The following is a 23,625-nucleotide window of genomic DNA, read 5'->3' as shown; positions in this document are numbered from 1 at the left end:
TTTTCTATCTTTCAAACATAGTTCTCTTTGGTGTTAACTGTTAGTCATGAATTATTCAGCAACTGTCATATTGATTACTATAAGATTTACATTGCTATCTTACATTACTTTTAGTTATAGACTATGCACTTTTCTTTTAATATTTCTGAATCAATTAGACCAATTTGGGCAATGTTGCAAACAATGAACAAAGTGCCAATAATAGATTTGACAATAACAGATTTCTATATAATTTTTGTATCAGTATGAAAATGACATGTTTTTAATGTGGACAAAAACAGAAATTCCTGTATTATGGTTGTACCTTTTAACACTCTCTGAATAGGCCTTTTTTAACCCCTGTTATTAATAACATTAACAATGACTCTGTTCTAATCAGGTATTCCACTAAGCCATAAGTGAGCCACCGAGCACTATAGCCCAACTCTGTTTTAACTGGTAACTTTTCATTGTATCTATACATCTATCATGATTAGTCTATGTGTGAGAATATAGCACTAACACGTATTATCACTGTTTGCGTTCATAATTGTGTTACCTGCACTGATGATTGTGAGGGTTATATAAAAGAACCAATCATTTTTTAATCACTAACTTAATAAATTAAATATATATATCCGAAATAATATATGTGTCATCAATCAAAAAAAAGAATGCAAGTGACATTAAAACAGGTCGTTTCATAGACTTTCCTCAGGGGGGAGCTCCAACTTATTTGCCTGCCTGCCACTGTGCTGTCAGTCAGGGAATGAATGTGTACGGCTAGCCGGCTAGTAGCTTTGGCAATGTTGTCACTATCAGAATGATATCGCAGCGGGACAGAGGAGAACTTGCTCGGTTTTATACTGTCACAGACCCTAAAAAGCACCAGAAAGGCTACACCGTGTACAAAGTCACCGCAAGGGTAAGTAAAGGGAAGATGGGCAGCTAGGGCTAATGCTAGGTGTTGTTAGCTAAGATGGCTAGCTAGCCGAGATAATGTGATGTAAACACAAGTAATGTTATTTTAACCTCTTTGTTATTAGCTGACAGTGGTGACAGCTTTTGTGGACACAGCAGATGTAGCTAACAGGCACATTTACACTTGATTGTGTTTTCACGTATGGGGTTTTACTACCAGTGGGTTGTCTAAATGCTTACTTACATTAGCAACATTAGCAATACTGTTAAAATCCGACCCAAGCGCTGTGTAAACCCGGTGTTAAGTGGGGGATAGCAAAGGAGCTACTGCCTGTTACTGTTACATGAGGCGTCACAATAGACGGGCAGGGGTGATAAGGAGATAACGTTAACGATGACAACTGGTTCGTATTGTCATGGCATAAATACTCTAAATTTATCTTCCAGAGTGCGTCTGTACGCTGAAAATATTTCAAGTTAGGATAAAGAGAAACCCAGGAAAAAAATCATTTTCGGTTTCGGACAATGAGGCTCTGGCCCCTGTCCCCATTGATAATGTGTAATAACTCACAGATCAAGTGTTGACATGTAGAAGTTTGTCCACTGATGATGAAATGAAGAGAAATATCCCATGATTTATCCACACTTCTGTCAGACCTCCAGTCACCAGTGTGTTCAGTGATTTTTACAGCCACAAGGACAGGCTGAGCTTCTTTGCCTGCCTGAGATCCTGTTTGTCATGAATGCTGGTGATGTCTCGTTCTAACTCTCAAGACTTCCGTCATTCTCTTCATAATGCAGTCATTGTCACACTCAGAGCTGTGTCCCAGCTCATACTAGTGACAACCCCGCAACAAAGTCCTTGCAGCAAAACTAGCACTGACATCTTATATTTTTAAAGATAGGAATCAGAAACACTGGGTTTTCTAAAGCCTTGAGCTCTCCTCTCCCTCTGCCACACAGATTATCTCCAGGAAGAACCCAGAAGATGTCCAAGAGGTAAGATATGAATCCATTATTTTTATATAGTGACTCTGTGAGTGTGCTGTGAGCTGACTTTCTTGGAAGACAGGAGATTGATGGAATTTTTAAGAGGGAATTTTCCACAACCTAACTGGGTTAAGACCTTGAAACTTTTAAAACGTGTAATAATACATTTCAAAATTCATTATGTATTTAAGAAATTTCAGCAAATATAAGCTTAAACTGACACAAGTACTCTTGTGATAAATAGCTGCAAGGTTCATTTTCTGACCAGAAAATTCAGTTGAGAAAAACGTCATTTAAAAAAAATCATGTTTTAGGCTTACATCAGGAGAACTGTGGGATTACTCGCTCACACATTCATTCATTGTGTACTTTGAAAGCTCACTGTCTATATGTCAGTGTACTGACATGCAGGCTGTTATAGTCCACAGACTAAATGTTAAGGAATGCTTGTCATGTGTTCTCAAAGTCCAGTTATTATTACTTTTTTTTTAATTACTGATTACGCATCATTGAGACCATTTTAAGGATTTTTTTCTGGCTCAAGACAATTTGTTTTGTTTTTTGAATGGTTTAATAAGATATTTAAATATCTGTCTTTCTCACAATGTGCCACCAACATGCAGTAAAAACACACATACATCCTCTGTTACTTCTGAGACACACTGAGGAATGCAGTCTGGCCTGGAACCAGTGCTAATGCAGCCGGCATGATGTCAATTACTGCATGTGTGTCTAAGAGACAGAGTGAAAGAGTTTTGTCTGGGAACATACATACCCCCATTACTTAGTACTGCTCCTGTTTGGGAGTGGTGCTCAGCCCAGTTCGTCTCACACAAGTCGCCCAGTCAAGATTTAGCAAACCGGACTTGCATCACAACATTAGGCCATTATATCTTGCTTTATCCCACAGAGTATGGAACTACTTCATTCAGGTTTGTGTGTGAATGTTGTGTCTTGTATTTGAGGTTTTATTGCACAAGATGGTGGTCAGATAAGGAATCTAGCTTGTCATGTGAGTTGCACTGATTTATGTGTTGGCATAGGAGCTGACCTAATCCATCAATCTTTTAGGCTATTGAGTGCTTTTGTTTAAGTTCTCTAAATTTTTGTTGCCTTTAAAAAGATAATGAATATTTAAATGAATCGATATTTAAAAATCAGTTAAGTAATAGCAGCGTAATAATTACTTACACAAACAAGTGCAAAATCAAGTTACCCTGTTGAGCAGTGTTTGGTAAAGAACATTGATATCATCCATCCTTCTCTATCTTAATCCATCCCCTCTCCCTCTCTCTTTGTGTAGATAACAGTATGGAAGAGATACAGTGATTTCCGGAAGCTTCATCAGAATCTCTGGCAGCTGCACAAGAATGTATGTAGCCAGTCTGAGCTGTTTCCCCCCTTTGCCAAGGCCAAAGTGTTTGGTAAGACAATTCCCCTTTATCAGAGCCCTCTTCTCTTGTTTGATTCTTATGGTCCTCCTTAAACCCTCTCTGAAGTGATTAAAGAAAAACTGTAATAATGACAGACTTGTTTTAGCACAAGACACTACATACTGAATCTTTGGACTACAGAAAAAATAGTGTTGACTCTGCCCCCTTGAGCAAACTTAGTGTTATTACTCAGTCAGCAAGCACCACTCTAGGTGGATATGATCACATGCTTACACACACATACACACACACATGTCATTGTATATGTATCTGCAGGTCGTTTTGATGACTCAGTGATTGAGGAGAGAAGACAGTGCTCTGAGGATCTGCTGCAGTTCTCTGCTAATATCCCTGCTCTCTACAGTAGTCAGCACATCCAAGATTTCTTCAAGGTACCATACACACACACACACACACACACACAAGCAAAAACACAATAATTTAAGGAGACTATAGACTCCAGTGTTTTTAATATTTTCCCAGGGAGGTGAGGTCCACGACGGCTCAGAGCTCATTGGACCAGCTGAGCCCTTTTCGGACTTCCTGGCAGACAGTTTGTCAGACTGCAGCTCTGATGGTAGGGTCACAGAGTCATTCATCCTCTTAATTTACTGTGGCTGTAAAATCAACCTTGCTCAGATATGTATGGATGTATTTTTCAGTTCAAAGAGACATCAGCGGTGCTGAGGATTTGACTGTCACATCTGAGTATGGAGGTAGAGTTTATTAATTAAATTAGCATTAGCTATTACATTAGCTTTTCTGATGTTTTGAGTCATATATAGACGTATTATATAGTGTGTAGGTATGTATCTATCCATATTGACCCTAGCATTCTTCCCTCCCCAGGCCCGTCCAGTGACAGCGACCTGACCTCCCTGGCTGTGGATACAGACTCTCTGGCTGAGCTGGATGATGGCATGGCCTCAGGCCGTACCTCCCCAAACCATCCACAAGGGGGAGCTACCAACATTAGCAGCAGCTGCAGCCCTCGCTTGCCCTCCCTGCACGAACGCCGCACCCCATCTCCTGCCCCGGTCCCTGCCTCCTCTGCCCCTAACCCAGAGGTCAGCTGGCCGGGCCGGACGCCACTCTTTTCCGGCGGTTTGAAGAAAGCCACCGGTGGAAACCCAAAGGACGTAAAGTCAGATTACCTGGACAAAGCCAGTGAACTCATCTGCCTGGCTGTACAGAGGGAGAAAGAGCAGGACTACCAGGCAGCTTTTTCCTACTATCGCAATGGGGTGGACCTGCTACTGCAAGGAGTGCAAGGTCAGTTTGGTCAAGAGCTCAGAGTCCACTTAAGACCGAGAACACATAGACAACAGCAACAGAGCTTTGTTTATAAGGACAACATTTTCTCTCACTGTAAACCAAAGGTTGATGATGAATTCTTTTAAGCACCATTCAGCATGTTTTCACAGACTCAGTAAGACTCCACATGACTAGCAAACCCATTAAAAATCCTCCACAGCCCACAGATAGGTCATGATCTAGACTTGGAAACTGGTGCCCTAGGGCATCCTGCTGTTACTAATCCAAAGTAACACAAATTGACACAGCTATCTAAGCTCATTACTTTATACCAGGTAGTCACCATGGATGTCTTTCTGCTCGAATGGGCAGCCTTGTGGTTACAAAGGCTGCGATTCTGTAAGCATCCACCATATGCATGACCCATACAGTTTAATTAGTCCTATCACAATAATAACATGCTGTTTTTATCAGTTAATAAAATGCTGGTACATAAAACTGCTTTGTAAAGAAAAATCATTGATCTCATTCACCCCCCTTTCAGGTGAACCCAGTCCCACGCGGCGGGAGGCAGTGAAGAAGAAGACTGCTGAGTATCTGATGCGAGCAGAACAGATATCCAGTCAGCATCTGAGAAGCAACATGGGTCAAGGGTCAACACAGTCAGTGGTGAGTGGGAGGGAAATGTCATCAGCCCTTATGCTGTGTATGTTAGATTATGCAAATGTACTTCATACTGCATGCATCCGCCAGGGTCCTCAAATCACTTGAGGCGTTGTATTGGAGAGTGGTTGGGTTTCTGTCAGTCAGTACACATTCACAGCCCAAACTGTTGGTGTGCTTTCTTTAAAATGCTGTTTTGTTTGTATTAAACATTGTCTGCCTTGTGATGATCACATTAACTTGTTTCTCATACATTACACAGTCACATGTTACAATACACATTACAATACCTAGTGAGTGTGACATCTTTTAATTATAAAATTGCACAGTATTAAGACACTGTGAAATATTTTTCTTTTTAAAGGCTTTGGGGGCACAGTGCTGTCCTTCCACCAGCAGAGGGGGTCAGCAGAGTCCATCTGAGGAGCTGAGAGCTTACAGGGTGTTGGGGGTCATAGATAAGGTAAGTTTATTATGTGTCTTGCAACTTATCACCAAATTTTGTGACTTTTCATTCAAAAGGCCAATGAACAATTTGTCATTTTTCTGCCAGTAGAGTGTCTAATGGACACAAAGACTGAAAATAGATGTGTTTAAAAATATACATTTTACTTTATTTTTTATTAGTTCCAGCCCAGAAAAATGTGGATGGCATCCGTATCCAAATCTCTCCTCCTTGTGTCCTTTCCTTCTTCGACCACCTCTTTTATCCGAAGCTATAAAACGTAATAGATTTACTGGATGGTATGGTAAAGGCTGAGTGTGTATGTTAATGTCAGTTATGGCTACCACAAGGTCAGTTTGGGTTGCTGGTCCTCTCAACCAGCTGCCGGCGAAGCAACTTCACCACTCAGCCATGAAATGACTTGGCAGGCAGCTCAGAGAGCGGCACACAACATTGAATCAATGATGCTCATCCTAGACACACACACACACACACACACACACACACACAAAACCCCAAGGAAAATGTTGACACAACACCAACATGTGTTCTTCTGTGGAGGTGTATACAAAATCCACAATATGTCAGAAACAACTCAAACACAACAACAACAACAAAAACACTGCAAGTGAAAACTAAGTTATTCAGAAATGGCCCTGCTTTCCTCTCTCGTTTTCTCCTCCTCCTCCTCCTTCCTCCTTTCACTTTTAATGGGGACAGAGGGGACAGATGGAAAGAGCTCCTCACCCTAGTCCCCCCCCCCCCCCCGCTTCCCCTCCTCTCCACCTCCCCCCTTCCCTGATGTTTGTGTCTTAATTATATTAGCGCCCTGGCTAGCACTGCCACTCTGTTTACTCACAGCTCCATTCATATCCATTTAGCCCGCACCTGTTTGGTCCCAGCCAGGGTCACATGGAGAGAACGAACCCACAAAACATACGCATGCACTACGCCACGCACTCAAACACAACATCCGGGTCGCGCACATATGCTCGAGCTCTCCCCTGAGACGGTGAGGGCGCAGAAGAGCAATGGAGATGTCAGGAATGAAAAGGCAGGAGGAAATAAAGATGTGAGAAGGAAAAGGAGAGACAGAGAAAGAAGCTGAAGGAAAGTGAGATGAGAGATGGAAGGAGCTTCTCCTTTTTTTGTTGAAATCTGGGTGCAGAAGGGAAAAACAAAGGGATTTAGAGATGGCAACTCTAACCATTATGATGCACTGCACAGCCCTGTGGTGACATATTTTCCAAAGAACACATGTGCTCCAAAATGTAAAAAACAAAATTAGGAGCTTAGTAGAGAAATGTGTGAATCTCACATGAATATAAATGTGAATGACCAGCAGTTTGGCTTGTAAATTGCTCATATGTACCTTTTTTGTGTATTTTAAAACCTGGAACTAATGATTATTTTCAGTAATGATTAGTCTGTTATTTTATTATTTTTTTCCAAAGGTACTCCAGCTACAAAATATTTATAAACAAAAAGGGAAAAGTGGCAAATCTTGGCATTTTTGAATGATGAAAGACTGAATGATTATCAGAAATTGTTGTCATTTATCAACCAATCAATTGAGCTAATTGATTCAGGTAAAAGCTATTTTTGAGTTAATTCTGTCTCCTTTTAACTGTTCTTTTTTGTTTTGGTTTTGGTTTGTTTTTCACAGCTATTGCTATTACAGTTGGACTTAGTTTGGTGAACACAGCAGGATCTGTCGTTTTACTGCCAGTTTTTCTGGTATAATTTAGGTACCTACATTTATCTTGCAGTGACCCTTATGTGTGCCCTGACCCAGTGGTTGAAAAACACTGCTCTGGAGGACATAACCACTACATCATCTTAGACTGTGTATGTCTGTTCATACATGGCAATTAATGGCACTCTTCCATCACAGGTTCTTTTGGTCATGGACAAGAGAACAGAAGAGACGTTCATCCTGAAGGTAAGTGTAATTTTTGTGTGTGTGTGTGTGTGTGTGTGTGTGTGTGTGTGGTTAGAGTCGTGCCCCTCATCCTCGTCGTCCTGACTGTAAGTGTAGGTGTGAAGTGTGCCAGAAGCCCCTGTGTGTGACCGGTGTAATTGATTCTAATGGGCCTGTCGCTGTCAGCTCCTCTGCTCTCAGGTGTGAGACGTGTGCCAGATGCCAACGCACAGTGCAGGCACAGATGACTACACACCCACGTGCGCACACACAGACACACATGCCTTAACGTGCTCACAGCCAATGTGAACTTTACGTGTAGCGCTGATAGATTTATGTGGCTCTTTTAAAGTCACGCGCTGTATGTGGCTTGATGAATCCAGTGACTTTGGGTTGCCATGGGGCATAGCTGGCACTTCGTTAATGGGAGCTTTCTCCTTTGCCACGCTCCCTTTCTAATTTTTTTTTTTTTTTTTTTTTACACCTTAGTCTTCGCACAATCCTAAACGCTCACCCTCCTCTTCCTCCTCTGGTGCATGCCCTCCTTATTTGGGTTAATTTTCCTTTTCTCCTCTTGTCCTTAAACGCACAGCCTTTTTTGTGCACCTACTCTGACTTAAATTACTCACCTCCTCCCCTCTTCTCTCCCTTCTTATCACAGGGTCTGAGGAAAAGCAGTGACTGTGGGCGGACTAAGAGGACCATCATGCCTCACTCCGTGCCCCACATGGTGCAGCTGAGGAAGTTCATCGTCTGTGAAGACGCGGTTTTCCTCCTGCTGCAGTATGCTGAAGGTAAGACGCTCACTTTGCATGCTCATCCGTCTCATCTTCCCTCTTTTGTCTCCCTTTCTGTTTCCCTCCTTCGCCTGATCTCTCTTCCTCTCGTCTCCCACCCCTCTGTCTGCCCTTGTTCCAGACAGATGTTTGATAGAGATGGGTGTGTGTCACAGGTCGTTATTCTGAATACCAGGTGGCGCCATGCTTCATTAGCTATGCCAACACCTGGGCCTCCTTACATCCCACTCACTCTAGGATGTGTGCGTAGATTGTGTGAATGTGTGGGTGAGCGCATACAGTGAAAGGCAGCCATATTTTTTAATGCCCTGTAACCTATTCAATCTGGTGTACTCCATAACCACCCTGCGCTAATATTAGCGGACAGTATTGAATATTATATGGAGCTGTTAAACATGATCTAATAAAGCTAATCAAATGCCAGAGAAGGCACAGTTTCACCACTGTTACATCCCAGCTCCGTTATTCAGAACATCCAGGGCTGCTCCTTGTGCTTCTATAGTACACTGTTCACAGCTGACGGGCTGAATGAGGATAGACAAGCAGACGGAGGGAGGCAGTGACCTGAGTGACATTGGACAAAACAACATGTGGATGGTTTTACTTTCTAAGCCATCGAGCTGCCCCGCTATCATTATCATCACTGTGAACTCCCTATCCATTCTCATCACACACAACAGATGCTGGCCTCCAATTGCTCACTCTACAGCTGTGTGTGCATGTGCCTTCTCTGTGCATGTGTGCGTGTGTGTGTGTGTGTGTAAGACAGAGAGAAGTCAAAACACTCACATTACACTGGGAACCTAAAACACACACAACCCCATTTAGCCAAATTGGTTTCAGTCACGATTGTTTTTGTTTACCTTAGTTACTCATTCCTAAGTGGAAACTAATGACCCTTTTCACCAAATAGTCCCAGTAACCAAGGACCCTCAGAAGCTAAAGTCAGGAGCTTTTATGTATTCCTATTTGTGCTTCCATCGTATCTTAAGAACGATGAAAATTGGATAAATTAGACAGGAGAGAATCGGAGGTCAGCTTGGTAAAATACACTGCCAAAGCACAATTAAAAACCCAGAGGCTTTAATGGCTCCAATCTTGAGGTTCTTGTTCAAAATCTAATTTAGACATTTTAAATATCTCTGATGGTTTACTAACACGGCAAATATTTGAAACACATCCAGATTTATGTTGAATCAAATTATCGCACTAATTTACATACAGTATAGCCAGGGCAGGTGACAGAGACACTGGTTCTGACTATCTGTTTAGAATGTACAACACATTTACATTTCTTTTTAAAGAAAACATTAATATATTATCCCTCTTCCTTAAATGTATTCAGCTGGCACCCAGCACTTGCTTACTATGTGAATAAGGCTTATGTTTGACCAGTCAGCGATGTTCAGAGCTGCCACCCACCAGAGCAGAGACAGGTTTGAAAATGGTAAAATGGAAAATGTTTGACTTTTTGTCTTTAATGCCCTGTTTCTTTTATCTTCAGGTGGGAAACTGTGGTCGCACATTGGAAAGTACCTGCGTAATTCAAGCCCAGAGGAGAGCTTTGACATTCCTTTCATCCAGAAGAGCCACACGGCGGCTGTGCACTCCCCACAACACGTACATGTACCACAGCTGGACCTAGGTTCAGCCAGTTCCGGTTCAGGGCCTGTTGCTGGTTCCGATTCTGTCTCAGAGCTGCAGAAGGAGGGAGAAAGCCTCATCACGTCTCCCCTTAAAAGTGCTCTCCCTCTTAGGCTCATGGAGCAAATTGGGGCCCAGTCAGACTCCGGAGCCACCTCTGAGGAAGAGTGCACTAACAGTTATTTGACGCTCTGCAATGAGTATGAACAAGACAAAGTAGAACCAGATGCACTAGAGGAGGAAGAGAAGAGCGAACAGGAAATGCTGTCACTGGAGGTGCCCATTGCGACGACCACCACCTCCTCACGTAGCCGCTCGCTGCTGAGCAACGACAGCCTCTCCTCACCTCTCAGCTCTCAGGAACTTGGCTTCTTCACCGAGTCGTCTGACAAAAGCGGCCACACCCACGACAACGAGCAAGACCGTGGTGAGGGGCAGGACCACGGCGAAGTCTTTAGTCCTTTACCCTCCCCTGCCGCGCCTCTGTCTCTGGATCAGTCCAAGCACACGCCAATGGAGTTTTTCCGTATCGACAGCAAAGACAGCGCAAGTGAGGTGACCTGCCTCGACTCAGGAGAGCAGCGGCCCCTTCATAAGCCGGTCCCACACTTTTCTACGTCTGACCTGGGCTCGGATTTCACCGAGGGTCTTCCAGAGCTGGCTCAGGAGGTCAAGGGCCACAGCTCGGAGCTTTGGTGGTTGGACTGCAGTGATAAAGGCTCCAATGAGTCCGTGCCAGTCATTTCATTTAAAGAGGCAGTAGTGGAGGATGAGGGTCACCCGCCAGATCTTTTGGTCAACCTCCCTGTAATGAGTGGGGCTGTGGACTCATTACAGGAGGAATTAGAGGCTTCGGGGGTGTGTCTGGGCCTCGAGGCCACAGCCTCTCCTCAGAAATTCATTCAGCCTGATGTTTTACAGCTTCACAGCCAGCCTGACGAAGGGGAGGAGCAGCCGCTGGAGCAGGAGTTTTCATCTTTGTGTATAGCCTCTGCAACCTGTGACACCAGTGTTGCATCTTCCTCTCCCCTCAACTCACTGTGGGATGACTACAGCCTTGCATTTGGACAAGAGGCCTCTGACAAAATGGGTGTTGAACCTGAAAATAATGACCTCCCTCTTGATCCAGATACTGACTCCCACAGTGAGACACTAGAGGCCGGTACAAGGGTGAACACAGACCCCGGTGCAGACTCTATCCCAGCCACGAATGGGACTGAGGCCTGTGCTGTGGTTGAGAGTTTACTGAATCTTGATGGTGAATCATCAGGAGTTGTTAGTAATACAGGTGGCAGCGAATTTGATAAAGAAGTATCACGGCTGTTTGCAGAGCTGGACGAGCTGTCGCTGGCTGCGTCCCAAGCTCGCATCCCGGAGGAGTTTGTACGATGCTGGGCCATAGAGATGGTGACAGCCCTGGACTCTCTGCACCAAGAGGGCATCATCTGTCGAGACCTAAACCCCAAAAACATTCTGCTTGACCACAAAGGTTAGACATCCATTATTACCGAGCTGAGAATGTCTGAATTTAAAAGTCAGGGTCATTGCTTATTAATTTCTAAGATCCAGTAGTATTTGATTGAGGGACTGTCTCTGTCAGTCAACCATAATCTAATCCATTTACCAAAATGAAAACTCTTCCAGAAGGGAAAGTGTTGTTTTACCAGGAGGTCACAGATTCCCCCTCAACTTCTTCTTTTGTCGTCCTACAATCATCTCTCTCCACCTCGTTATCAACAAGCGTCTAATTAGCTGAGTGGCTGTTTTCGTCTCCCTGGTGGTAATTATTGTTCTAAAGGGCCCATCAACGGCATAGTGTGGTGCATCAGTCTGGCTAGCCCAGGCTAATGGCCACGGCTACCTAATGACACCATTAGTTCTAATGATAGCGTTAACGGGTAGCCGCTAAACAGGAGTAATCGCCGGGGCTGTGTGCTTGAAAAGCTCACAGGGGGATGTAGAGAGGCAGAAAAGAACGGAGGAAGGAAATGCTCTAAAGGTGAATAAACAGGTTGAAAAGTAGAGAGTCACAGTGACACTTGACTGTGTGGGGTTGACAAGAGGCAAAGCAATAGATGAATGTTTCACACTTAGACTCTGAGCTGAACATTTTTCTGTCGTCTCTCTCTTTAGGTCATGTTCAGATCACCTACTTTTGTAGCTGGAGTGACGTGGAGGAGTCCTGTGACAAAGAGGCCATTGCCAATATGTACTGTGCACCAGGTGAGATATACACACACATCATAATACATTTCATTTCCTTTTTTTCTTATTATCTGCTCATTCTGTACTTATTAATTAGGAGCTTCATCTCGTGTGTGTTTGCCTGTCAGCTAGGAGGCTTATGTGGGGTTAATTCTATGCAGGCATGCAGGGCCATAAATAGGCCACTTTCCCATGGTCACAAAACCCTCATTCATAGCCAGACATGAATAAACTATCCAAGTGAACACACACTACTCAAAGGGGAAGAAACAAATGAATGCTGTGATTCTTTTTGGCTCTTAGATTGACAGAAATCCCTATGCAAAGGTTCTCCTGCATTCTGTTGTGTTGTTTTATGACGTTAAAGGCCCCATATATACACAATACACAAGGTACATATCTCAGCAGTGTTGTTTTTAAATTCCAATTAATACTCAGATTGGTTAATGCCTGGAGAATAAACTGGTAATATCTGTTCTTTAACTTTTGCAGTCACAGTTTTGAGGAAGCTTGACGTTGTGTTGTAGTACTTTTGTTGTCCTGTAGAGCGCGCTGTTGTGCAACAGTGAAGCAGAAGCACAGTAACCCCGTGTGTTGCCCCCAGCAAGCTTGTGGCAGCTCTGGCATGCTGTTTAAAAGCTGCTTAAAACAAACTGCTGCTAGACTACAGCACCATGTCCCTACTTAACACTTCTGTGTGTGGCGGGTGTTTGTGTGTGTGTATGTGTGCACATGCATCTGACATCTATGGCTGGATAACTTCTCCAATATGTTGCTGCTTTAAGCATATGGCTTCACACTTGGGCTGTTGGATATATTATATATAATGCATTTAATTACATCTTTCTTAAATATGCAGGATGGATAACTGTCGCACAAACACTGGGCGCTCTCAGAGACGCACACAGTGACCCTCACACTCATTCACTCTCCCACGCACTTAATACTAAGCTATTCTCCCATATTCATCCTCTCTCTCTCAAGCCAGGAAGGTCACTTCAGATTTAAATCCTCCTTGTGTCTAGAACGTACAGTATGACACCATTGTAATAAATCTGAAAGCAACAAATGCTCTATCTAATATCCAAAGTGTGCATTTTTATTCTCTTAGCAACAGCATGTTTAAAAGCCTACTAATGGAAATAGAAGCACACAGAGGCATATGTTCCTGAGGCCAGCTGTAGATGACCTAAAGACACAGGAGTAAAGCTCAGCACAAGGAGATGTATGCATAATGTAGCTTAAAATCTAAGTGCTGAGCCGAGACATGTTCACCACTTAAGTCACTGTTTAATTGTAATGTAATCATGTTAATATAAGCAGTCAGAGATCTTTACTTTAGTATTAGTGTGGAGTTGGTAGGAACCTGGAATATGCATACTATTCAAAAAATGTTGATTCAAAAATTAAAATACTCAAATGCACTTGACTTTTAGTATACTACACTGTTGATTCAGTTTCTGATTATCATCTACAGATTATTTTTCAAACGTCAAATCAATAGTTATCTCTTAATATTCTTTACTTTGTTCGATGAAGGCATTCGATTTAAAATATGAACCAAAGAAATTCCAGCAAATCCTCCATTTATAAGAAGCTGTAAGCATTTTATTAACAATTGTTTGTTTTACTTGATACTGAAGTTAAATGTTAAATCCATCATCATAGCTAAGTTTCAGTAATTAATTGCAAATTGGTTATTCGACTAAAATATACAATTTAGTTGCAGTTCAGTTGGATGGGGAGAAGAAATTAGCAAATATAAAGGAACGAGAAAAACAGAGACAGTAAAAATCATTAAAGTGGTGCTATCTGGAACACATGCTGCTTGCAGTCAGCTCACACAAATCATAATATAATTGGATTTGAATAGAATATTTTTTATGGCAAAAGACGTCCATTAAAACGTGTCGGGGATTAAAGAGATCATGTCGGTAAAAAACTGGAATTGAACTGACCTCAGCCCAGGTGTGAAAGGTCCTGTTAGTTAAACGACTGTTGATCCCATGTGGATCAATGGATGTAATACATCTTAGCAGCCAGCAGGGGGTGTGTTATGCTGTTGTTGAGTGAAAATTGTACGTCCACTGACTGTCCTACTCAGACGCTGGCAACTTTCTCTCTTTTTCTTGTCCCTCGTTCTGTCCATGTTTTTGTTGCTGATGTTAAACTCGTTACACAAAATAATTGCTATCACTTATTTTACATGCTTGTATTTTTCCCTTTCCTGCAGACCCTACATTAGGTACATGCATTTATCTGTAGATGTATGTGCTTACGAACACACACACCCCACACACACACACACACACACACACACACACACACACACACACTAATGCAGAGGTTAGTGAGTGTGTGCGTCTCTCCTGCCCTTGTTATGTATTGCTGTTTATCCAGACAGGGTCAGCTCTAGCTATGGCTTCATTCCTGATGACAGATTTATGACTGTTTGCCAGAAAGCTAGCAGGGGGCCTGCTGTGACCGTATGTGCGTGTGTGTGTGTGTGTGTGTGTGTGTGTGTGTGTGTGTGTGGGTGAGAGAGAAGGAGGAAACATGTTTTTAAAACGCACACATTCACACCCAAAAAAACACAGGAGTGGACTCGGAAAATACAGTGGCAGGGTGTTAATCTGTTTATTCTGCCCTTCTGCTTATTTACTTTCTCGCCATTTCGTCATTAATGATAAACATCAGATGGTTCAGTTTTTGTTCTCTGATAAGAAATAAAAACACGTTGTTTACTGTGAAGGAACCTAATTTGAGCAGAAACAGGAATTGTTTATTGTTCTGTTAAGAGGGAAGCAAGGCCAAAACCGATTGTCTTCAGTGTCTAAGAAAAGGGAAATTCAGTATTCTTCCCCTCTGAGGTAACAAGTCTGTCACAGAGGCCTAAAACATCACACTCACTGTTTGTATTCTCTAGTTTTTTTTTTTTTTTCCTCTTACCTGCTCGGCCACATGCATGATCTCATGGAAGATAAAGTTTAGTTCCCCTTTTGACACTGGGCCGTCAGCTCATTGTTTTGCAAAGATTTTCATGGAAGAAACTGCACCTTTAAAGTACTTCTGCTTCATTATTTGAATATCTTAACTCTGTACTCACAGTGAAGATGAGACATGTGTTTGTATTAGGTTTGTTTTGAATATTCAGTTGATTCTATCAGGATTTGGCACCATTTCGATGGAGCCTCCCCTTCTCACAAGACACACACTCACAGTCTTGGAACATCACACATCGATCCCTCCTTACTTCCTACCTGCGTATACTTGACTTCCTCTTTCAACAATGACTGTCGGTTAAGTTTTTAGGGAAGTTGGTCTAAGAGGAGAAGAGAGAAAGTTCCTTATGGCCCCCAGGAGGGAGGAGATGGAGTGTGATTAAGATACAAAGCAGGAGGGAACTGCAGTGTTGAGGGGAAAGGGAAGGGAAGAGGCCACGAGGTGAACACACTGAATTGTTGTAACAGTGTATCTGAGCTCCTCAGTATCCTTTTGTTTTCTTAGAGTTCGCATGTTTGAGCTGGAGGGTTTTAATGTGCAGCTCAAGAAAGAAAGTTACTGGAGGATTTGAAAACATACAGCGCACTGTAACAGTGGGCTTTGAATGACCCATGGCCTGTGGATGCAGTTAATTCTCCCTTCCCATCCTCTTTCTCTCTGTCTCCCTTTCTCCCTGCCTCGCTCTGACAGAGCGGTAAGTGTAGCCAGCTCCACTGTACTCTCCCTGCAGCTTCTTAGACATTAATCCATTGTGATGACATCGACCTTGCTCTGAGACGTGTGCATGCGCACGCGCGCGTGTGTGTGTGTCCAGTATCTCCCCTCCAGCTCATAACTACGCAGGTATCACTAGTCCATTCAATGACGATCTTCTCTCCTTGGCTGTCAAAACAGTAGTCCTGGGGAGCCCTGAAGACTGGTTGCTCAGTTGGCTGCGTATACATGTGTGTGTTTGTGTGTGTGTACAAAATGTGCAAGTCGTATCATAACCCTCTCTAACCTTGGCTGCAAGAGAGCTGCACGGGCCTCTAGAGGTCCCGGCAGCCTCCAGGAGACGATGGGTCTTTGTCTCTTACGCTCCCCCAGCTGAGGAGCCTGGGCTCTGGGCACACACAGCCATGACCCAGGGTCCCGGCCCTCTGGGTGACCAGACGCCCTCCCTCTGGAGAGAGCAGAGCAGAGGGAAGCTAAGCGGCACAAGAGGCCATCTGGTACCCAGTGGAGCTCTGACACACACACATACACTCACTGACACGTCTACTTTTGACTTTAGCAAACGAGTATCACTTTTGTTTTTTGTGTCTTGCTTAAATACACGCTGTGAGTCCCAGTAGTCTTTCACTGAGCTGGTTGTGCATCTGAATCTCACAGAATGTGGCCTGAGCTCAGGTTTTAGTGATAAGTCCATCGACAGGAAATTAATCTGGAACTAATTTAGTAATCAACTCATCACATATTTTAATTTTTTTATTTTTTAAGCAGAGATACAAACTATTTAATGGTTACAGCTTCTTAAATGTGCCAGTTTGCGGATTTATTTTTCTTGTTATTACGAGCTGAATCTCTTTAGAGTTTGGACAAAACACAACAGTTGATGGAATGACTTTGGGTATCAGTAAATTGTTATTTATCTATTTGCCACTATTTCCTGACAATTTACAGACCAAATATTAATCATATAATTGAGAAAATAATCAACAGATTAATCAATAAAGAAAATAATCAGTAATAATATAATAATAATAGTTAGCCCTTGTCTGTGGTATATATTATTTTCAGGAGCTAAAAATAAGTGCAGGGGTAAAGAAAACTGAAGAGGAATGTTAGACTATTTGTTCTCATATTCCTGCTTCACATTTCTTCACGAGAGTGTGTGTGTTATATGCGCGTGTGTTTGAGGTCAGGTCATGCAGATGGTGTGAAGTTGCAGCACAGACGGTTTCCTCAATTTAACTGCTTTTTTATTATGCAAATAACCCTTTTATGAGATACACACTTGTTTGTGTGCGTGTGTGTGCGGTGTGTGTGTGTGTGTGACTGAGTCCATGTTTTGTGCTCATTTTGAATCGATAGTACACATTCAGTGAAATATTAAGTAATCCAAGATGTCATTGTGATGTCAAACAGTGTTTAATATGGAGAGTTTGAAAGCACGTTACCTCAAACAGCTTGTAATCCTAAGATCAATAAATGATTTTAGTTGTACGTATTTGATTATTCTCTCATTTTACATCACTAGTTGATTATTTCTGCCTATGTTCCTCCCCAACACATAAGCTATTTCTCTGTTTGTTAATTTATTGATTAATTCTGTCTCTCTCTGTCTCTGCCTCTTTTTTTGCTCTTGTTTCAGAGGTGGGAGGTATCGGCGAGGAAACGGCATCGTGTGATTGGTGGAGTTTGGGCGCCATCCTGTTTGAGCTCCTGACAGGCATGGTGAGTCAAAAAGTATTAAAAAATGTTATCTTTGTTGCTAAGGTGTTGTGGGATGTCTGTAGGTGTCTTGGCTTTCAACTCTCTCACACTCTTTATGGTTGTGCCAGGTTGTGTGTGATTCTGTGCGCGTGTCTGTATGTGTTTGAGTAAGTGGAGTTTGTTGTTTTGGGGTGTGTGTGTGTGTGTGCGCGTACCTATGTGTGCGAGGTGCGTCTTGGCTGCCGTCTCTTACTCTGGTTCTCTGGGAGTGCCAGGGGTGTCGGTGTGACTTTCTCTCCCCCCAGCCTGAGCTCCATCTGCTGGGCCAGGGGGTCAGCTCTCCCTGGGCCTCTTTTGCTGGCTCCTGGAGCAGCGCCGGGCTCGGAGCACGCCGACCTCGGATCGCCGCGGAAGGTGAAGACTGGGGGCAGCTCTCAAGGTGCTGCGGCTCGGCTGGTCCTGGATCGGGGCTGTCTGAGGGACCTTCTTTCAAGACAGGCTTCAGAGGAGGGGATGGGTGGGGGGGTCTTGTTTGCAAGACAACAGATACATATTCAGCTGGTATATACATGTACACAAACACATGCACATGCTAATTATAACTTGCTGCTCTCTTGAAGGACATACACACACACACACACACAACCAATGCAGGTGCAGCACATCCCTTCAATTTTTCATTGTCTATTAAATTTGAATAAATTCTAACTGATTGCCAGTGGGCATATTTTCATATCAGCCATCAGTGGTTCCCTTCAATGGCCCAAACATGAGTCTGGGTGTTAGGTTTGTGTTATTATGTTGAACAATACACACCCACTCTTACCTGGAAAAAAACCCTCAGTCACACAGATGTCTCCTTTGATGATTATGTCTGGGTACGATCCTGGCAAGGATACACACACACAGGCACACATAGTGTCTCTTGATCCTTGCAGGATAAGATCTTGCCTGGAGCAGTCTTGACTGCAGCTAGGAACCCAGCCAGAACTCCTGCAGCATGTATCGGGCGGGAGAGAAAGAGAGAGAGAGAGGGAGAGAGAGAGAGAGAGAGAGAGGGAGAGAGAGAGAGAGAGAGAGAGTCAACCGACCTAACTGATGGAAAAAAAACACACAGGGCCCCCCCCAAACACAAACACACAAACAGTTTACGGCTTTCTCTTGCCGCACACGTTCTGCTCTAGCATTTTCAATTTGTTGGTGTAGATGCACTAAAAGATGCGCTGTTGCAGTATACAGTGATTACAGTCATTATTGTCAATTATTTTAACAATAGGACTGTATTCTGTGGTTAGAAAAGCACTTGCAGGTCTCGTGCTCCCTCTTACTCACTTCTGGGATTAGTTTTACTTTATTATTTTCCTGTGAGTGTAACAGTTTCTTGTTAACCGAAATGACAGTTTGACCTGGTCTGGTTTTACTGTGAGAAACAAATCAACAGGCTTTTTATTTACTGCTGATCAACTGTTGGCCCTTCCAGAAAAGCTTGCTGTGTATAAACGAAGAACAAACTGGCCGAAAACAATACGTTTTGCCATGTCATTCTTTCTGTGACTCTCACTCTGTCTAACACACAAAGCAGTTCCAAGAAAGAGCAACAGTAGTGAAATCATGCCCTTGTTTGTAGTTAGTGTGATCAGTGTTGTTTCAGGTGCTCTGGCTCTTTGGTCTCCTCCTATTTGTCCAGTCCTGATGTTCTCACATTGACCTAGGCTCTGCGGGTGTCATTATATCTGTCCCCTCAGCTCTCGGTGTGTCAGGTTCTCTTTGTTTTAAATTGATGCTTATCTGCCTCTCTTCTTTCCACCCCTCTCTCCCCAATACACAGTCTCTGCTCCGGTGCCATCCGGCTGGAATCGGTCGACACACGGCTCTCAACATCCCTGAATCTGTTTCAGAGGAGGCCAGATCTCTGCTGGAGCAGGTGAGAGTTGTTTTTTTTCCCTTGACTTTTTGCAGAAACAAAATTTGAAGAAAACTTTGGGAAAAAGACAAACAGTTACCTTCCCTGATAGCATGGTGTATAAAAATGTATCTACTGCTCTTTGTATAAATGAATACTCTCTGTCACTGGTTAATAAATACAACAGTGTTTCAAACTACACAGTTCATGAACGCTTGTTCATCTCCTGTCAACTGTCCAGTTTTTGTCAGGACTGTCCCTAACAAAAAGGCTGCACAGCAAAAAAAAATCCTTTAGCATGAGCATTTTGTTGGGAATAAATACAACAGAAGTGGGTAGTGTGGTTGCGCTGTGATGTGACAAAGTGTCATTACTCAGTTTTGTATGCTTAACTCACTAGCTAAGAAATGCGTCTATGAAAATGAAGATTTTTTTCTTTGACATTGTAGCTGATTTGATTAACATTTTGTCTGTTTTTGGTCTCTGTCTGTTCCTCCTGTGCAGCTGCTCCAGTACAACCCAATGGAGAGACTGGGAGCAGGAGTGGGAGGCGTGGATGATATTAAATCCCACCCTTTCTTTGCCAGAGTAGACTGGCCCAAGTAGACGCTGTGCATTGTGGGACTGCAGAAAGCAGGGCTGCATGCTGGGAAACTGGCAGTCCCGAATGAACTCCTTTCAGACTGGACATACAAGTAGATAAACAGTAAATCCAGATTATGCATTTCTGCACACATCTCCCATTTTGTGTACGGCCATTCAGGCCCCATGTACTTTTTTTTTTTTAATTATTATTTTTTTATAGAGTTTGCCAAACAGCAGTATTACCTTCCCTGTAAGTTGCTCATTTCTTTATCTCATAGAGGGTTTTTTTGGTGCAGGGAACATTTAACGAGTAGTGCAATAATTTTTACAATAAGTGCTTGTATTGAGTGACGATTCACAACAGCATTGTTGCTTTTACACTCCTCATACAGTAGCTGTAAGCCAAAATAACACAACAGAAAGTGAGAGGTGACATTTTGTCCTCGTGTTGTCACTGCATTAATGAAGTACTGTACGTTATCCATTCAAACTGAAGCAGACTTATGTCACCTTTTCTAAAGACGCGTGTGCAATACACTTAATTTGTTGCCACCTATAACACTTGTGTCATTCCTCATGGAGCCCGTTGAGATTAAATTGAGACAGGTTGAGCTTTTTCTTTGATGCTGGGGTTGTGTTCTGATTTAGAAACTTTTTTTTTTTGCCAACCCCTTTTACCAACAACCAGCTGAAGTACAGTAACAGATAGACACTATGCAAGGTGACTGAACAAAATCTTCTGCAGTGAGAGATGGGTCTTGATTCTGAGTTAAGAACTTAGTTATACTAAGACTGAATTATTTAATAGATTATAGCTAGGAAAAGGGCCAGTAAAACAAATTAAGCCTTCAGCCTGTGTGGACAGCGAGAGTTTTTCATTCGGGAAAGAAAGAATAACGACGGACAAGGCTTGAACCACGCATTTGAAACCAGCCCTTTTATAGATTATAGCTGATTTTATGAATATCAGAGGAAACTCTCTGTACTGTGCAACACTGCATTTTGTGCATGTAAGAATATGATTTATGTAATATATTTAATACTATGAAAAATCTATTGAACAATAAATAATGTGTGTTTTGTAAATATGCCTTTTAAAGGATGTTGTGCTGAGTGACAGGTACACCCAGGTGTCAAAGCCTTGATTATGTCAAACTTGTCAATCACTTACTGCCTCATCAATCAAATCCTTTTATTTGATTGTGTGTTTTGTGTTTAAGCAACACATCCGCTAACTTGCCACATACATAGATCATAATCCTTTTATAATATCTATAATGACTGAATGATATGGTAAACATTTCAATGGTAACATTACTACCATATATCATCTCTTGTATAATCAGATGAGAATAAATTTCTCTAACAACATGCAGATAATCACTCCACGGTAGAAGCTGCTCTGTTGACTCCACTGAACTGTGGTGGAATACATGTTAACTAACTGATCTGTAAATTACAAAATCCATATTTCACCTATTAACCACTTCTATTAGGCATAAACATCACAGTGAGATCAGATTTTTTTCTCTGGTTTCTGTTGAATGCTCACTCTTACCTGTGCTGTATGTCTGTACTGGTCTGTCAGTTCATTCTGGAAAACAATAAACATACCTGGATGAGTACATGAACAGCAGTGATGCTTCCTTTGTAGACAGTGTGCTGTGTGTGTTTGCTCTGAGGCTACAGCCCCTCAGTTATCGGCTGGACTGATGATACTCCTAGAAAGCTGCTGTCACTCCTGCTGAGTGTCACTGTGACTGTAATACAAGCCAGCACACAAATACACACACACATAGTATGGTATAAATACTCAGCACTCATTGATATACTTGGGCCATTTTTTGGACTGCACAGTTTATACACTGTTTTTGATTAATAGTTTAATTTGTTTACATTGTTTGTGTTGTGATTGGTTATAGCTAAAGCTAAACCAGTTAATGTATGTTAACAGCAGTTGCCATAGAAATGGCAGCTAGTCACTGAAGATTTTCCAGGATTTGTGCTAAGCTAACTAGTTGCTGGCTCTGGTTATAGCATACAGATATGGGAGTGTTATCAATTAATGTGAGTTGAACTTGGAATGATTATGAAGGGACTCTGGCATCTGGAAATGAATCAAATTTCCTTTGTGAATCAATAAGATCACTTTATATTTTTTCCTCATAATCTGTTCACAAATTTGATGCAACAAAAATTTCCCTTTTGGAGAAAATTCACATTCTGGGTAGACTGAACTTGATGTGAACTCATTCCTGCTACGTCTCTATTACCTGAAACGACACATGCTCATCTAGACACAGGCAGGTCAGAGCAGTTGTTAGCAGTGTCGGGGTGTATCCCCCTCTGTCAGCCTCACTGCCACAGGGTCAAGAGTCTGGGCTGATTAGTACTCGTCATAAGACCTGTCTCTCATTACACACACACACAGGGCGAGGGGTTCACTTCAGCTCAGAGAAGAAACCTGTCAATCTTCCTCAGTGTAGATTTGAGATATGCCTTCAGTGTTCACAATAGCCATCGAATCCCTTCAAGTACATTTTATGCTACTAATTGTTCAAGTTTGTATGATACTGTCTATATGAAGTTAAACATCCTACAATACAAGCCTGGATTTTATTTTCTTGTGTATAATGTGGCTCAGTACAGCATACATTTACTTAGTAGTATTGTACTTTGGTGCAATTTTGTGTCAGCTACACTTATTACTGTAGTTATTTTTCAGGATTTATATATATTCCATAAAAAGATATGCTTATGAAATACAGTGCTAAAGATTAAACCAGTGATTCCCAAACCTTTTTGTCTTATAGACCTTTTCCAAATACAAAAGCGTCTGGTTGGGGCCCTATGCCCCCATTACGTTTTCAATGAGTTGTTAGTAGCTCCACCAAAGAAACACTTCACTCATGTAAATCACTGTTTGAGGCCAAAAGAGGTAAAAGTATCCAATATTTCTCAAACAAGCAAAGATTACAGAAGAGTCTAAATAATAATAATATAGGTTGGTATAGCAGAACTTTTTCAACCCCTAAGATTTACCCTGTACCCCTCGTAACTAATCTGTAACTGTATAAAAGGTAGTTAAAACTAGCTCCATCTCAACCAGACACAACAGTAAAATGTAGTAATTCTACTGTATCAACAATCCAGTAATGCCACATTAAAGTAGTTTTACTTTTGATATTTGGCTGATAATACTTTTGTACTTTTTCTTAATTAGGGTTTTGAATGAAGGACTTTGAGTAATTGAATATTTTAAAGTTGTTGAGTAAAAGATCTAAATACTTTTCCACCACTGTCTGTTTGGCTCCACACACACACACACACACACACACACACACAAAGAACTAAGGTGCATGTGTTTTACATGAGTGTGTGTGTGTGTCTTTATGCGTGTACAAAGCCATAGGGAAGGATCCGTCTGGTCAGAGGCAAGATTAAGAGGACACGCCAAGGACTCCCAT

At 42.2% G+C, this 23,625-nt stretch overlaps 1 protein-coding gene across 1 annotated transcript; it reads left to right on the top strand.

The window, feature by feature from the left end:
• The first annotated feature begins 708 nt into the window (after positions 1-708).
• Positions 709-21,789, top strand: rps6kc1 (ribosomal protein S6 kinase polypeptide 1). The gene is made up of 16 exons (XM_018694499.2): positions 709-904; positions 1,864-1,899; positions 3,194-3,314; positions 3,600-3,715; positions 3,807-3,900; positions 3,986-4,039; positions 4,173-4,595; positions 5,122-5,246; positions 5,605-5,703; positions 7,580-7,627; positions 8,268-8,400; positions 9,908-11,536; positions 12,181-12,270; positions 17,609-17,691; positions 19,499-19,594; positions 20,078-21,789. Exons 1-16 carry the CDS (start codon positions 803-805, stop codon positions 20,177-20,179), a joined length of 3,351 nt encoding a protein of 1,116 aa, XP_018550015.1. The 5' UTR covers positions 709-802; the 3' UTR covers positions 20,180-21,789.
• The last annotated feature ends 1,836 nt before the right edge of the window (positions 21,790-23,625 follow it).

This window comes from Lates calcarifer, linkage group LG7_1, assembly GCF_001640805.2.
Source record: "Lates calcarifer isolate ASB-BC8 linkage group LG7_1, TLL_Latcal_v3, whole genome shotgun sequence".
NCBI classification, from domain to species: domain Eukaryota; kingdom Metazoa; phylum Chordata; class Actinopteri; family Centropomidae; genus Lates; species Lates calcarifer.
This window is presented reverse-complemented; position numbering and strand designations above follow the sequence as displayed.

What these genes read in the sequence shown, in the direction of transcription:
- rps6kc1 (XM_018694499.2), top strand. Translation starts at nt 803, where the DNA reads ATGATATCGCAGCGGGACAGAGGAGAACTTGCTCGGTTTTATACTGTC. An exon ending in AAGAGACGTTCATCCTGAAG is followed by an intron (nt 7,628 to 8,267) that starts GTAAGTGTAATT and finishes TTCTTATCACAG; the next exon opens with GGTCTGAGGAAAAGCAGTGA. An exon ending in CCAGATCTCTGCTGGAGCAG is followed by an intron (nt 19,595 to 20,077) that starts GTGAGAGTTGTT and finishes CCTCCTGTGCAG; the next exon opens with CTGCTCCAGTACAACCCAAT.